At 33.1% G+C, this 13,296-nt stretch overlaps 1 protein-coding gene across 1 annotated transcript; it reads left to right on the top strand.

Moving 5' to 3' along the window:
- Window positions 1-1,057: 1,057 nt before the first annotated feature.
- Window positions 1,058-2,226, top strand: LOC132637308 (uncharacterized). Its single transcript, XM_060354420.1, has 2 exons — window positions 1,058-1,408; window positions 1,786-2,226. Exons 1-2 carry the CDS (start codon window positions 1,058-1,060, stop codon window positions 2,224-2,226), a joined length of 792 nt encoding a protein of 263 aa, XP_060210403.1.
- Window positions 2,227-13,296: the final 11,070 nt, after the last annotated feature.

The raw sequence follows: 13,296 nt of genomic DNA, 5'->3' as shown, positions 1-13,296 counted from the left end.
TGTTATGGCGAATTATGCAATTTCCAACAGGTTCAATTTTCGTGCCGAGAGGTCTAATGCTATAAGGTGTGTTTAAATGTTCTAAACTATTATATTTTAAATTTAATGTAGTTATCTAATATATTGTCAACTAATGTATTTGTTTTCATGTTTGTATTTGAAGCTATACACTAGTATGTGTGTCTGAAGAGTGTGATTGAAAATTTAGGGCATCGAGCGTTGGTAAATCGGAAATGTTCAGGGTTAGGGAGTTTCGTGACAAGCATACATGTCGCTAAAAGATAAGGTGTATTCACAACGCCATGCGACAAGTTGGTTTATAGGTGGAATTGTAAAACCAAAAGTAGCCAACCATAAGAGGAAATACACACCTAAAGATATAGCGGAGGATGTAAGAAATGATCTTGGAATGGATGTGTCCTATATGGTCGCTTAGCCGGCTAAGGAAAAAGCAATGAAGTATTTAATGGGTGAACCATCAGATTCTTACAAAAAATTACCTGGGTACCTATACATCTTGGATAAAACGTATCCAGGTTCACATATAAGAATGCGAAAATCCGACGAAAATGAGTTTCTGTATTTGTTTATAGCATTGTATGTATTCATCAAAGGGTTTGATTGTTGTAGGCCAATTGTTGTAGTTGACGGGAGCCACCTCAAAACAGCATACAACGTAACGTTCGTTTCAGCAAGCACGTTAGACGGTGCAGGTAAGTCAAATACACGTTTCAGCTTGATTATACTAAAGAATGAATATGTAGAACTGATTTTTTTTAATTGTCGCGGTATGTGCAAGTAATATACTTCCTTTAGCATATGGAATAATAGATTCAGAAAATGACAGGTCTTGAACGTGGTTCTTTGAGCGATTCAGGGAAGCGTATGGTGTGAGAGAGAACATGTGTATTGTTTCCGATAGGCATGAAAGCATAAACAAAGTTATTTCTAGAATCTATCAGAATGTGCCGCATTATGCATGCATATGACATCTTTGGGTAACGTATGTAAGAAGTATAAGAAGAGCCATGATGTGTTGAGTCCCGTGTTTTATGCAATGGCAAAAGCGTACACGCAGGAAGATTTTGATGAGCTTATGGGGAAAGTTGGGAAGGTAGATTTTCGGCTGGCAGAGTATTTGGAATTGGCTGGAAGAGAGAAGTGGGCTAGAGTGTATGCAACTGCTAACCGAGGGTGGACAATGACTTCAAACATAGCAGAATTTATTAATCATCACCTTGTAGCAGCAAGAGAGATTCCTATATTTGATTTTCTAGAAGAAGTGAGGAAGATGTTTGGAAGATGGAATTATAATAACCGGAAAAATGGTGCATACACGTTCACAACACTCGGTAAAAAGTTTCAGGAGATGTTGTCAATAAATGAGTATCTATGTTTACGTATGACGGTATGTTTCTTTTCAAATTGCTTAAGTATGGTCGATTGAGATTCAGTTATGTTCGTTGTATTTGATATATTTATCATATGGAATCTGTGAGATCTATATGAAAATGATAACATGTATTTATTAGTTGAATAAGTATTTTGATTCTATTACGTTACTGTATTTGTTGTATTTAATTATATGTTGTCTGGATATATGTGTCAAATATTTTCACATATTTGGTGTATTTGACTAGATTGATCAAATACAATTAGTCAGCTGTGAAAAATAATTAGCAATATGTTTATGACTATAATGGTTTAATCTCTGCAATCATGAACTTATGTGTATTTGAATTTACGTGAAGTATGTTTTTGTTGAATTTGACTGATCTGTTGTAGGTCGAACCATCAACCGAATACTTGTACACAGTATATGATGCCAGAAGGCGTTTCATCGTTAACTTGGACAACAAAACTTGCAGTTGTCGGATGTTTCAAATAGACGAAATTCCATGCCCACATGCATGGGTTGTCATTAAGAAGAAAAATCTAATGGCTGATGATTACTGTTCTGAATTGTTCAAACCGCACACCGTGGTGAAGACGTATGATGTCGCCGTGGATCCTCTCCCTGACGAGCGGGAATGGAAGATTCCAACATACATATCAGAGGATGTTGTTTTGCCACCAAGATACAAGAGACCTCTTGGTAGGCCGAAGAAAAAGCGTGATAAGCCGTTATTTGAATTGCTTCTTGGAAAAAAGAGACATGCTTGCAGTACTTGTGGACAGACTGGACACAATAGACGATCTTGTAATAATGATCCTAGAAGGAAATAATTATTTTTTGTTTGTAGAAGTTTAGATTTGTTACACTAAATACACTGTTGGTTTGCATTTTTTTTTTTTTTGAATGAAAAACGAAATCTGTTTCACATACTACTTGTGTGATATCTTCATTTAGAATTGTATTGAATAGTTATCTTTAAATTCATTCACAAATGAATATAAAAGGCAGCATCAGTTCTTTAAAAAAAAATAGTTATTATATTTTAATATGTACTATTGGTGCCAAAATACTGCAAATATATATAATGTAAAAAGTGTATCTAACTCTGTCATCTTAATTACAGATGTATTTGAAATATGTTGATGTTAATGGGTTTGGCGAATTCAAATACATATAACCCATATAGCAAGATATACACATTCATATAAATTCAAAAAACAAAATCACACAATGGTCACTGTATATTAGAATGTAGGCAGATTTACACATTCATCCAAAAAAAGGTCACTATATATTAAAATGTAGTATTGATTCCAACATACATCAAATACTTGTAATTTAAACAGTGTATCTGAAAAAGTTGCAGATGTATTTGAAATATGTTAATGTTTATGGGTTTGGCGATTTCAAATACATATAACCCCCTTGTTTCAATATCTAAATACGCGTACGTATTTATAGTGTACCTCACTTAGCCGCATCCAAGATATAGCTAGATATACACATCCATCTAAATTCCCCAAAAAAAAATCACACAACTTTGATAAATTAGAATAAGCTTAAATGTTCCAGTTAAAACTTAAGTAAAATGATAAGATAGTCTTAAACTAACTAAATCTAAAATATTTGCTATCAAAATAGCCATAGTCTGAAATTACAATTAAATATTCCTACATCAATCCTAAGTAATATCAATTCTGTCAACTTTGCCATAATCCACTATTGGCCTAACTGGTTTTGGTGGCGCCTCAATGTCACTCATAGGATGTTCATCGATCTTCCGTGTAGCATAGTCCCAAAGGAGTGCGCCATACCTATTGCGTAGCATTGTTGCATCAATTTGTGCTGGGATACCTTCACTAGTGCTTAGATATTCAGCGAACGCTGCTACGTATACACCACAATCCCTGAAAAGTTATAAAAGAAGTAGAATTATTAGAATGAACCCCGTATATGAAAAATTGCAATACATTAAAATATACGTACATGCTGGTAGTGTCTTGCTGCGGCAGATTTTCTACATACTCCACTTGAAGGTTCTCATTCTGTGTCATGTCCGTATTAGCTGGGTGATTCTGCCAATTTATGCCATGTCTTTTAGTGTAGAATCCACTTATGTGTAGATAATGTGGCAGGAGGGCAACAAGCTTTTGCACTTCCTTTCTAACAACCGCATAGTGGCCTACGCTGCCTCAGTATGAGTTGTACACATAAAGTCGCCTGTCGTACCGAAAAGAAACACATGACAGATTGAAAACTGTGTTGTATTTGAAAAAAAAGGCAACCGGATACATGGAATGTAAATTCCAAAAATATCAATAACTTGAACCAAATACACTGGATAGTTTTACAGATACATAAAGTACACTCTGAATGCCAATAATGATTATCCGAAAAGAGTATACGTAAATATATGATTCATTAAAACACAGTCGAAACTGAAAATACTTAACTAATAAAAGATATATACATAAAATACCTGTCATTGAATGAGAGTACGACCAAAATCCAATGATTGTCCTCTTTGATGTTGACAGGTATAAAAATATTGTCAACTGAATGACACGGGACATTTGCATGCAATCTGTAGCCCTTAACATATTGACATATATCGTCTTCTTCGTTGGCTACATTGGGTCCAGTTTCCGTTGTTGTATGCAAGATATGTTTGATCAACTGTTCGCATGAAGAGACAGTCAATTGTTGTGTATTTGAAAGTGCTCCTTCTGTCATACTTTTCTTTCTTTCGCAAGTAGTAGAAAATCATGTCAATGTGCTGAAAATCGAAACACATAAACATTAAAAACATCAAAAAGATAAATCTTAAAAAAAATGGAATATTGTATTTTATGTATCTATATCTTTATTGAACCTCATCATTCCACGGCTGGCCACTCATTAATAACTGGTAGAACCAGTTTTTGTTCTCTACTACTGTGATGCCAAAATTATAAGTATAAGCTGCATCATTTTCCAAAGCTGCCATCTTCTTTCTGTAACAGTCTTTATTGTTCTTTCTACGAAAGAATTATGCAAAATACATACAGTTAGTTAATATGAAAATAAATGGCTGATATTTATATTAAACAGTAAATGTATCAACAAAAATTACATGAAGAACATACTTATTTTCATGCCGGACAAGCAGTCCCTTGCGAATCCACTCCAAGTATTTATCAAAAAGCTCTGTGTCGATTGGGCCAGTCATAGGATCTTCCGCGAATGGATGCTTCTTCTTAAAAATGCGGACAGTGATGTGTTTTGAACCAGCTGAAAATATTCAAAATACATATGATCAATATAAAATGCTTTGCAATACAAAAAATTAAATGCATTAATGCTTTTTTATATATACTTTCCTGAAGCAGACTCGTAATTCTCCATGAAAGGGGAAACTTGGTATTTACTAGGACGCCTGTTCCGGGCTACTGATGAATGCAAAACCATTCTTCTTTTGGGAGTTTGGCTTGGAAACAGCTCGTCAGGCAAAAGAAACTGAGATAAGGGAATCACATTCTCACCAACTTTGGGCTCTTTCTCGAAAATATGACGATCTTCCTGCAATACAGCACTCTTGTCATGAGAGGGACCCGAAGACCAGCCTGTGCGAGAAATATCGGCTAGTACCTCTGCTATGTCAGCAGAGTTTGTTGATACGACTGGCGATTTGACAGATACGGTGTCGTCGGGAAACTCAACTATGTATTCCTATTCAAGAAATGGAAATACATTAAGTACACAATATATATTATGAAACAGTCAGATGTATTTGATCTATGCATACCGTCGATTCTTTTTGTTCTCCAGAATTATCACCACCTTGCTGAAGTTCTTCAGTAGATGCCTTTAATGTTTCCCCACTTTCGTTGCGATGATCCATTCCAATATCAGGCATATCAAACTGTTGCATGGCAACTCCCTTTGAAAAAAAATAGCGAAATTAAATAAATAAATAAGGAAAATACATCAATAAAATATAAGTATTTTCAACGTACATCCATGTACATGAAAGTGTAATTCAAGATACCCAATAAACACATGACGCAGTGAAAATTGCGGTGTATTTGAAAAAAAGGCAACCAGATACATGGAATGTAAATTCAAAATATGTCAGAAGAAACTTGAACCAAATACACTGGATAGTTTTACAGATACATAAAATACACTCAGATATACAACAAAGTATTTTGATGGAAAACAAATACATTCAAAACACAACTCAACATTAAAAAAAAATCCAATTATGTCAATCAGAAAATACATGTACAGTTTCAATACATCGAATTCACCAACAAATTACCTCTGTTGACGCTGCATGACCCGTGTCGGTTTGCATTTGTACTCCAGCTTCCCGTGGAATGTACTCGTCGGCTGGCTGAACCGGGACCGTACTGTCAGCACCCGATAAAAATATTTTTATTGATAACTTTTATTTATCCGTTGTATTTCAAAATTTCAAATAATTGTATATGTATGGATCTTTAATACCTTTTCTGTAGTTTGATTCACTTTCATATATTCAAAAACCTTGGCAAAGTTGTCGTTGATGGCTTTGTGAAGATCCTTGAATTTGGCGTAAACCTAAAATTTCAAACAATATAAACATAAAACTGCATACCTTAATAAACAGTAATATAATACAAACAAAAAAATATGATAAAGAAGAAATAATAAGTCTTACTTTATACTTAAACTCATTGAGTTCCTCCCTCAGACTAGAGATATCCTAGGATTTGCTGGTAGATGGGACGTCAACAGGAACAGCAGACGGGGGGTAGGTATTGGAGCTGATTCCTTTTCCACTGCTGGAGCATGCCCAGTTGATGCAAACCCATGATGTCTGGTCAATCGTCCACCACTCGGATGACTACCAACACGTGTAATTGGAGATGCGGTCTTCGTCAATGGCGATGGTACCATTGGTATCTGTCTAGGCTTCTTGTGAGGTGGAGATTGTGATACACCTTTATTTTGAGGCTGCTTGGCCGCAGAAACATGTGGTGGTGTCGAACTAAAATCATCATAGTCATCTACCACCTGTTGTTGACCTGTCGAGACAGAATTACCGAAGAGATATGGACGCAATCCAAGTTCCTCAATCTCACTGATGATCGGCACAATATTCCTATAAGTACGACGGTCCTGCAAAAATATCGTACTTAAATAAGTCAGATACAAAAATATCAAATATTTCAGAATTTTTTTCATGTATTTGAACTTATGTTTATTTTAATATACATAGGTTGAAAATACATAATTATGTTCAGATACATGTGGTTATACATTTGTAAATGACTAGTAATCTAATTGACATAGGTTCAGATACATGTATCTGATTGACATATGTTCAGATACATGTAGATATACACTTATTTTCATGTATATTGAGCCTATGAATAATTTCATATACATAGGTTCAAATACATAATTTCATATACATAGTTCAAATACATAATTATACTCCAGATACATGTGGATATACATTTGAAAAAAAACTCACAATCTGATTGACAGTTCAGTGTTTTTTATCAAAATAGATAATTATGATTCAAATACATGTTGAAAAGTACGTTGTCTTAATTTGAGCATCCATGTAATTTTGCATTAAAAATAATGAGTGCAAATTCTGCCAATTTTGGTCCCAAGTTGGAGCAGCACTCGTATAGCCATGCTTGCATAGCAAACGAAAAACCACGAAGGCAATAATACTGTTTTGTCTTATCCTTCTTATGGTGAATTCTTTTGACCAAATCATCAAACGCTTCCTTTCCCCATGTATAGTCTACGTACCGCCCACTCTCTACCAAGTCAAAATGGAGCCTTGGAATCACTACATTGTTTTTCTCACCGGATAGGATGTATGTATGGATAAAATACAGTAATGCAATCTTTACAGCATCTCCGTCTGCATCATCGTCAACGCCCCAATTCTGATCCTCAAAGCATTCAAGCAATTCACCTTTTTTCACACTTTTGTTGGAACCCCCGAAACATGTATCCAACAGTCTGTTTTTCTTAGAGTTAACAACAATTTTTTCCCCAAAACACTTCAACCCAGTCATTAATGCAAAATCGAAAAGCTGGAATGTCAATTCGAAACCATTGACATCAATAACAAAGGCAGTAGGGTACTTTTTTCAGCTCTCTAACCATAAAACACCTGAACATCTGTGGTTGAACTTCACAATGCTGCATGTCGAGGTATTTCCCAAATATAGTCTCGGAAAAGAGTTCAAACTGTCTATCCGTAAGCTTGTCCTTCAATTCTTTTTTAACATTCGGGTTCATGTAAGAAGCATATCGTATTGCATGATTGGGAGGATATTGGACAAAGAATTTAACATCCTGTATAAATACAAGTAGTTAATTAAAAAGAAGACACAACGAATATATGTATACGAATATCATATGAAACTGATGAAGAAAATTAGAGTGAACCATACATAACTACAACAAATATGTACACAAATGATTAAATAACCATGTATACATTCCAAAATATATGACTCTCAGTTCATCACCCTTTTCAGATACACAGTAAAATTGCTTAAGTATGTGGTTCTCAATTCATCAATTTTCTAAAATACATCACATACATTGAAAATGGTTCCAGGTTCTTCAATTTTCCAAATTCAAATACATGATTCTCAGTTCACCAACCTTTTCAAATACTCAGCAAATTTCCAAATATGTGATTCTCAGGTCATCAATTTTCCAATTTTCCAAATACATAACATAAGATACACAGAACAAAATATGATTCTCAGTTCATCAATTTTTCAAATACACAACATACATTCAAAAAAATACGATTCTCAGTTCATCAATTTTCCAAATACTCAGCAAATTTCCAAATATGTGATTCCCAGTTCATCAATTTTCCAATTTTCCAAATACATAACATAAGATACACAAAACAAAATATGATTCTCAGTTCATCAATTTTCTAAATACATAACATACATTCAAAAAATACGAAAAAACACTCTTCATCAATACATAACATATATCAAATACATTCATCAATACATAACATACACCATTACATATCATACATCAATACATAACATACATAAAAAATATTCCGAAGTTCAAAAATACCTCCTTCATCGCTGGGTCAAACTCTTCCTCTTCTCATGCTTCATGTTGTACGACGTTTTTCCTCTTCATCTCTTTTCCGGAATCTATTTTCTTTGTTGATTTTGTGACTACCGGTTTTTTATGCCTTTGCATGTGGGAAGGATCATGCTTATTTTTTGTCCTTCTTTCAGCAATGATTCTCTCAGCCGAACCTGCAACAACATCATGTTGTTGTTGAGAAATCCCCAAATCAAAAGAAGGATAACCAAAATTTTGAAGAGTAGAATGTATACCTCGAGTAACCATGTTTGATTTTGTTCCGTCTACCATTAATGTATAAGCATTTAACTTCCAATTGCTTGAAACCCTAGCAATTTAATACTTCAATTGACTTGAATTTGGTGGAAAGAAAAGACTAAAATATGAAAATACACTATTAGAGCAAGAAAAATTCTAAAGAAATATACATTCCCCAAAAATCACGGAAGATTCTTTTGCTAATGTTGATCGTGAAGGAGGTAATGGAGAAAAAAAACGGTGAAAATTAATGAAGAATGAGAGAGAAATCAAGTTGAATAATGATGTATCCGTTAAACTTGGGATATGGGAATATGGTAGCGTCTAATACGGTCAGTTACTAAGTGTATTTAACTGTGTATATTTACCAATAACTGTAATTTACTGATGTAGTTATAGATGATAAATAAAAAAAGTAAATTAGTTACTAAATATAAATAAATAAAATGGTAGTTATTATCATTAAATATGTCTTATAAGAAGCTATAACCAGTAAAAATTCCATCATTTTTCTATTAATGGCAATTGGCACCCAATAGAAAATTAACAATTTAAGTACGAAAATTGATACGATACAACAGAAAATCAACGATTTAACTAAGAAGATTGATATGATATAGCTAATTATATACAAACTCTAAAACCCCATCTTTTCTCCCTCTCTATTTGAAGTGCATGTTCTTGCCACTTAATCATCTCTCTCTTCTTCTGTCGCTATTGAATTTGCATCTTTTTCTTGTTGCGGATATTTTGTAAAGAGTAAAAGAGAAGGAAAATTGAAAAAACTCTGCTATTGAAGTTTAAATGGGGGTCTGAAGATTGAAAATTTTAAATTGAACATGTGTTGTTGCAATAGCTTGAAAATATCTTTGGGAAGCTAAATTTGAAATTGAGCTCATTTGGAGAAGATTGGAGCGGTTTTCGTCGAATTTTTGGGGTTATAGTAGATTTGGCTAAATACCTAGATAACCCCTTAAAATTGACACCTTTTATAACATAGACACTTAAACTTACATAGTGATCAGATAGACACTTGAACTTGGTAAAAGTGTATCTTTTAAACACTTATGCACATAAGGCCTAGTGCGTGGAGTACACTTGCTTTCATGTGTTAAATACACTAATTATTAAATGACACGTGTAATTTTCAAAAGAATTGACAATATTAAAACCACTTCTCACCCCCACCACTGCCAGGTCACTCCCTCCATTTCTTCATCCCCCCATGCTGTCCCTTCCTTTCTCAGGCAAATTAAGTTCTCTAAAATATGGCTTCAAAAGCACAATAATGTTGCATTGCTAATTGATTTTTCTTGTATTGTTTTCTGAGTGCTTTTTAGATTCAATCTAAACAAGAAAGACTTTGATAACTATGGTAATTAATTCGTAATTGTAATAACTTCAGCTAAAACGATTTGTTAAAGTATACTTTTTTTGAATAATGAACTGAAATAGTAATAATTATTTTGGGGAAGAAAGAAATAAGCGAAGTAGTTCAGTGGTTAGAGAATCTTTTACTGAAGACAGAGTATATTGATATTTTTTCCAGCGGTGCACATATAACATATTTGCTTTGTTCATTAATAATAACATCAAACGTCTAGAAAAAAGCAAAAAATTCAAGCATGTATTTCTTATTTATAAGAAAAAAAGAGAGCAACTGTTCACTCTTTTCAACATCATTTTTAAATTTTATTCCTAAGAAACTCAAAAATATTTTGAACTTCTATTTCCTACCTTTGAAAGACGAAATACTATAACAAATTATGAGAAAATTTAGAAAAAGTTTGAATAAGCTATTATATTAAATTACATTTTATTTTACCAAAATCTAATCAATTTGAGTTTATAGTGTAGAAAGTACATCATTATATTAGATGAGATCTTACCTTTTTTTTTTTTTTTTTCTCAAGTGTAAAGGTTAGAAACTAAAGAGACAATTATGCCCACAAAAAAAAAAAAAAAAAAGCAGGTATGCCAAAAAAAATTACTGTTATTTTGTTGACTCAGCAATTTTGCAAAAGTTTCACGCGCTCATTCCAAAATACAAAACACGTGAATTGCTAGGATGGACAAATGTGTTTAAAAATTACATTTTGGACAAATTTAAGTGTCTATCTGGTCACTTTATAAGTTTATATGTTTATCTTACAAAACATGTCAAGTTTAGGGAGCTATTTAGGTATTAAGCCTAGTAGATTTTGTATCAGGTTATCCCCATGTATATCCGAAAAATTTATATTTGATATAGACAACATACACACGTGGTATACATTGTCGCAGTGTCATTCTTCATATTTGAATTTTGACTTCAAATAATGTCTAAATTACTTTCATTTATTCTCAAATTTTGTATATAATCTTGTCCGGGTGTTTCTAATGAACTACTACCACACACTTAAAAAGACAAAGAAACATACTTTTAGAATAGAAAATAGAATCAATATTGTACAAAAAATGTGTAGAAATGGAGCTTTTCAGGGACCTAGCTTTTTCCCCGCGATGCAGAACTACCTTGAGAATTTTATGGCTTATTGTATGAGTGAGAATATTGACATCTTCGTATAATTCCATCCTTTTTTGAGTGATTTGGCTATTAGATTCCAATTTTATTTGTGCTACACTTGCTAATATTAATCCTTAGCTAGAATGCTGGTTATGCTTTTAGCAATAGTACATGTGTCTCAGTTTTCCTTTTAAATATTTTTGAATTGAAAAATTGTAATAAACAGTTTAGATTCTAATTATGTAAATTTCATAATGAATATACGAATTTACAGTGAGAATTAGAAGTTTCTGCCCTCATTCTAATTCCTTCATTTTTTGTGGGGTGAAGAAGTAATACTTACCGTGATTATTCAAAATTTAGAGGGAATATTTCATAAGGGCAAACAACAGTTACCTTGAATCAGGGGCGGAGCTACTGGGGTGCGAGGGGTGGCAACCGAACCCCGTTCGTCGGAAAATTGCACTATATATATACTGCGAATTTTTTTATGCATGTACAAATATTATTTTTGCATCCCCTTAACAAATGGAGATTGTGGATCAGTGGATAAGGCGCCTGTGATTGGGCCCGCGGTCGCGGGTTCGATTCTCGGCAACGACACGTTTTTTTACTTTTTTCATTGTGTTAACATTGTTCATTTGTTCTACTGCGCCTCCTACTCTGTCATTTCTTTTTTTTCCCTCTTTTTTTTTTTAACCATACTTAAAATCACAATAAATCCATTATTGTTTCTTGTTAGTTGTTAATCAACCCATTTTGTGAAATGGGTAGCTGACCCATTTTCCATCCATGAACCCCAAGCCTTGATTGTTTTAATTTTTAAATGTTGTTTGTTTGCAAAATTGGTCTTCTAGATATTTATTTTTAGCTAATAAAAGAATCAAAGTGTAGCTTTTTATTTAGTAATCAATTCCCTTTTATGTGTGTTGGATTGTGGTTAAGTTGTTTTCTTGCTTATTGAGACATTTGGTATAGTTTTTGAAATGGGATATGCTTAAGGAGTTAAGGTTACTAATTGTTTTTTGTTGTATTGCTATATACAAGATTGAGTTTTTATTCTCACAGTTAGATGCTCTTAAATAGGCTTTATTTTATTGGCTTTTAAGATTGACATTGTGTCTTTAATTCTAACTAATTTTTTTATTATAATTCAGTCTCAAAAGTCAGTGAAGAATTATTTTACCAAAGTTCCAAAATCAAGTTCGATTCTCGGCAACGACACGTTTTTTTACTTTTTTCATTGTGTTAACATTGTTCATTTGTTCTACTGCGCCTCCTACTCTGTCATTTCTTTTTTTTCCCTCTTTTTTTTTTTAACCATACTTAAAATCACAATAAATCCATTATTGTTTCTTGTTAGTTGTTAATCAACCCATTTTGTGAAATGGGTAGCTGACCCATTTTCCATCCATGAACCCCAAGCCTTGATTGTTTTAATTTTTAAATGTTGTTTGTTTGCAAAATTGGTCTTCTAGATATTTATTTTTAGCTAATAAAAGAATCAAAGTGTAGCTTTTTATTTAGTAATCAATTCCCTTTTATGTGTGTTGGATTGTGGTTAAGTTGTTTTCTTGCTTATTGAGACATTTGGTATAGTTTTTGAAATGGGATATGCTTAAGGAGTTAAGGTTACTAATTGTTTTTTGTTGTATTGCTATATACAAGATTGAGTTTTTATTCTCACAGTTAGATGCTCTTAAATAGGCTTTATTTTATTGGCTTTTAAGATTGACATTGTGTCTTTAATTCTAACTAATTTTTTTATTATAATTCAGTCTCAAAAGTCAGTGAAGAATTATTTTACCAAAGTTCCAAAATCAAGTTTGGGCTCTCATGATCAACCTAATCTAGAAGAAAATGTCAACCACTCAGAAGTACCATTGCTTTCTTCTCAGGAATTTAATTTGAATTCTTTAAAGCATGATCCGGGTGAAAGAACTCAAATCTTGGACTTTCATCCAAATCATCGTGATGTCATTCGAAGAGAATACCTTACGAGAGGTCCTTGTCAACC

Source organism: Lycium barbarum, chromosome 4 (genome assembly GCF_019175385.1).
Source record: "Lycium barbarum isolate Lr01 chromosome 4, ASM1917538v2, whole genome shotgun sequence".
In the NCBI taxonomy this organism is placed as follows: domain Eukaryota; kingdom Viridiplantae; phylum Streptophyta; class Magnoliopsida; order Solanales; family Solanaceae; genus Lycium; species Lycium barbarum.
The sequence above is the reverse complement of the archived record's forward strand: the minus strand, read 5'-3'. Positions and strand labels throughout refer to the sequence as shown.

Coding starts and splice junctions, on each gene's coding strand:
- LOC132637308 (XM_060354420.1), top strand. CDS start 1,058: ATGGCAAAAGCGTACACGCAGGAAGATTTTGATGAGCTTATGGGGAAA. Junction 1,409..1,785: donor ATCTATGTTTACGTATGACG/GTATGTTTCTTT, acceptor GATCTGTTGTAG/GTCGAACCATCAACCGAATA.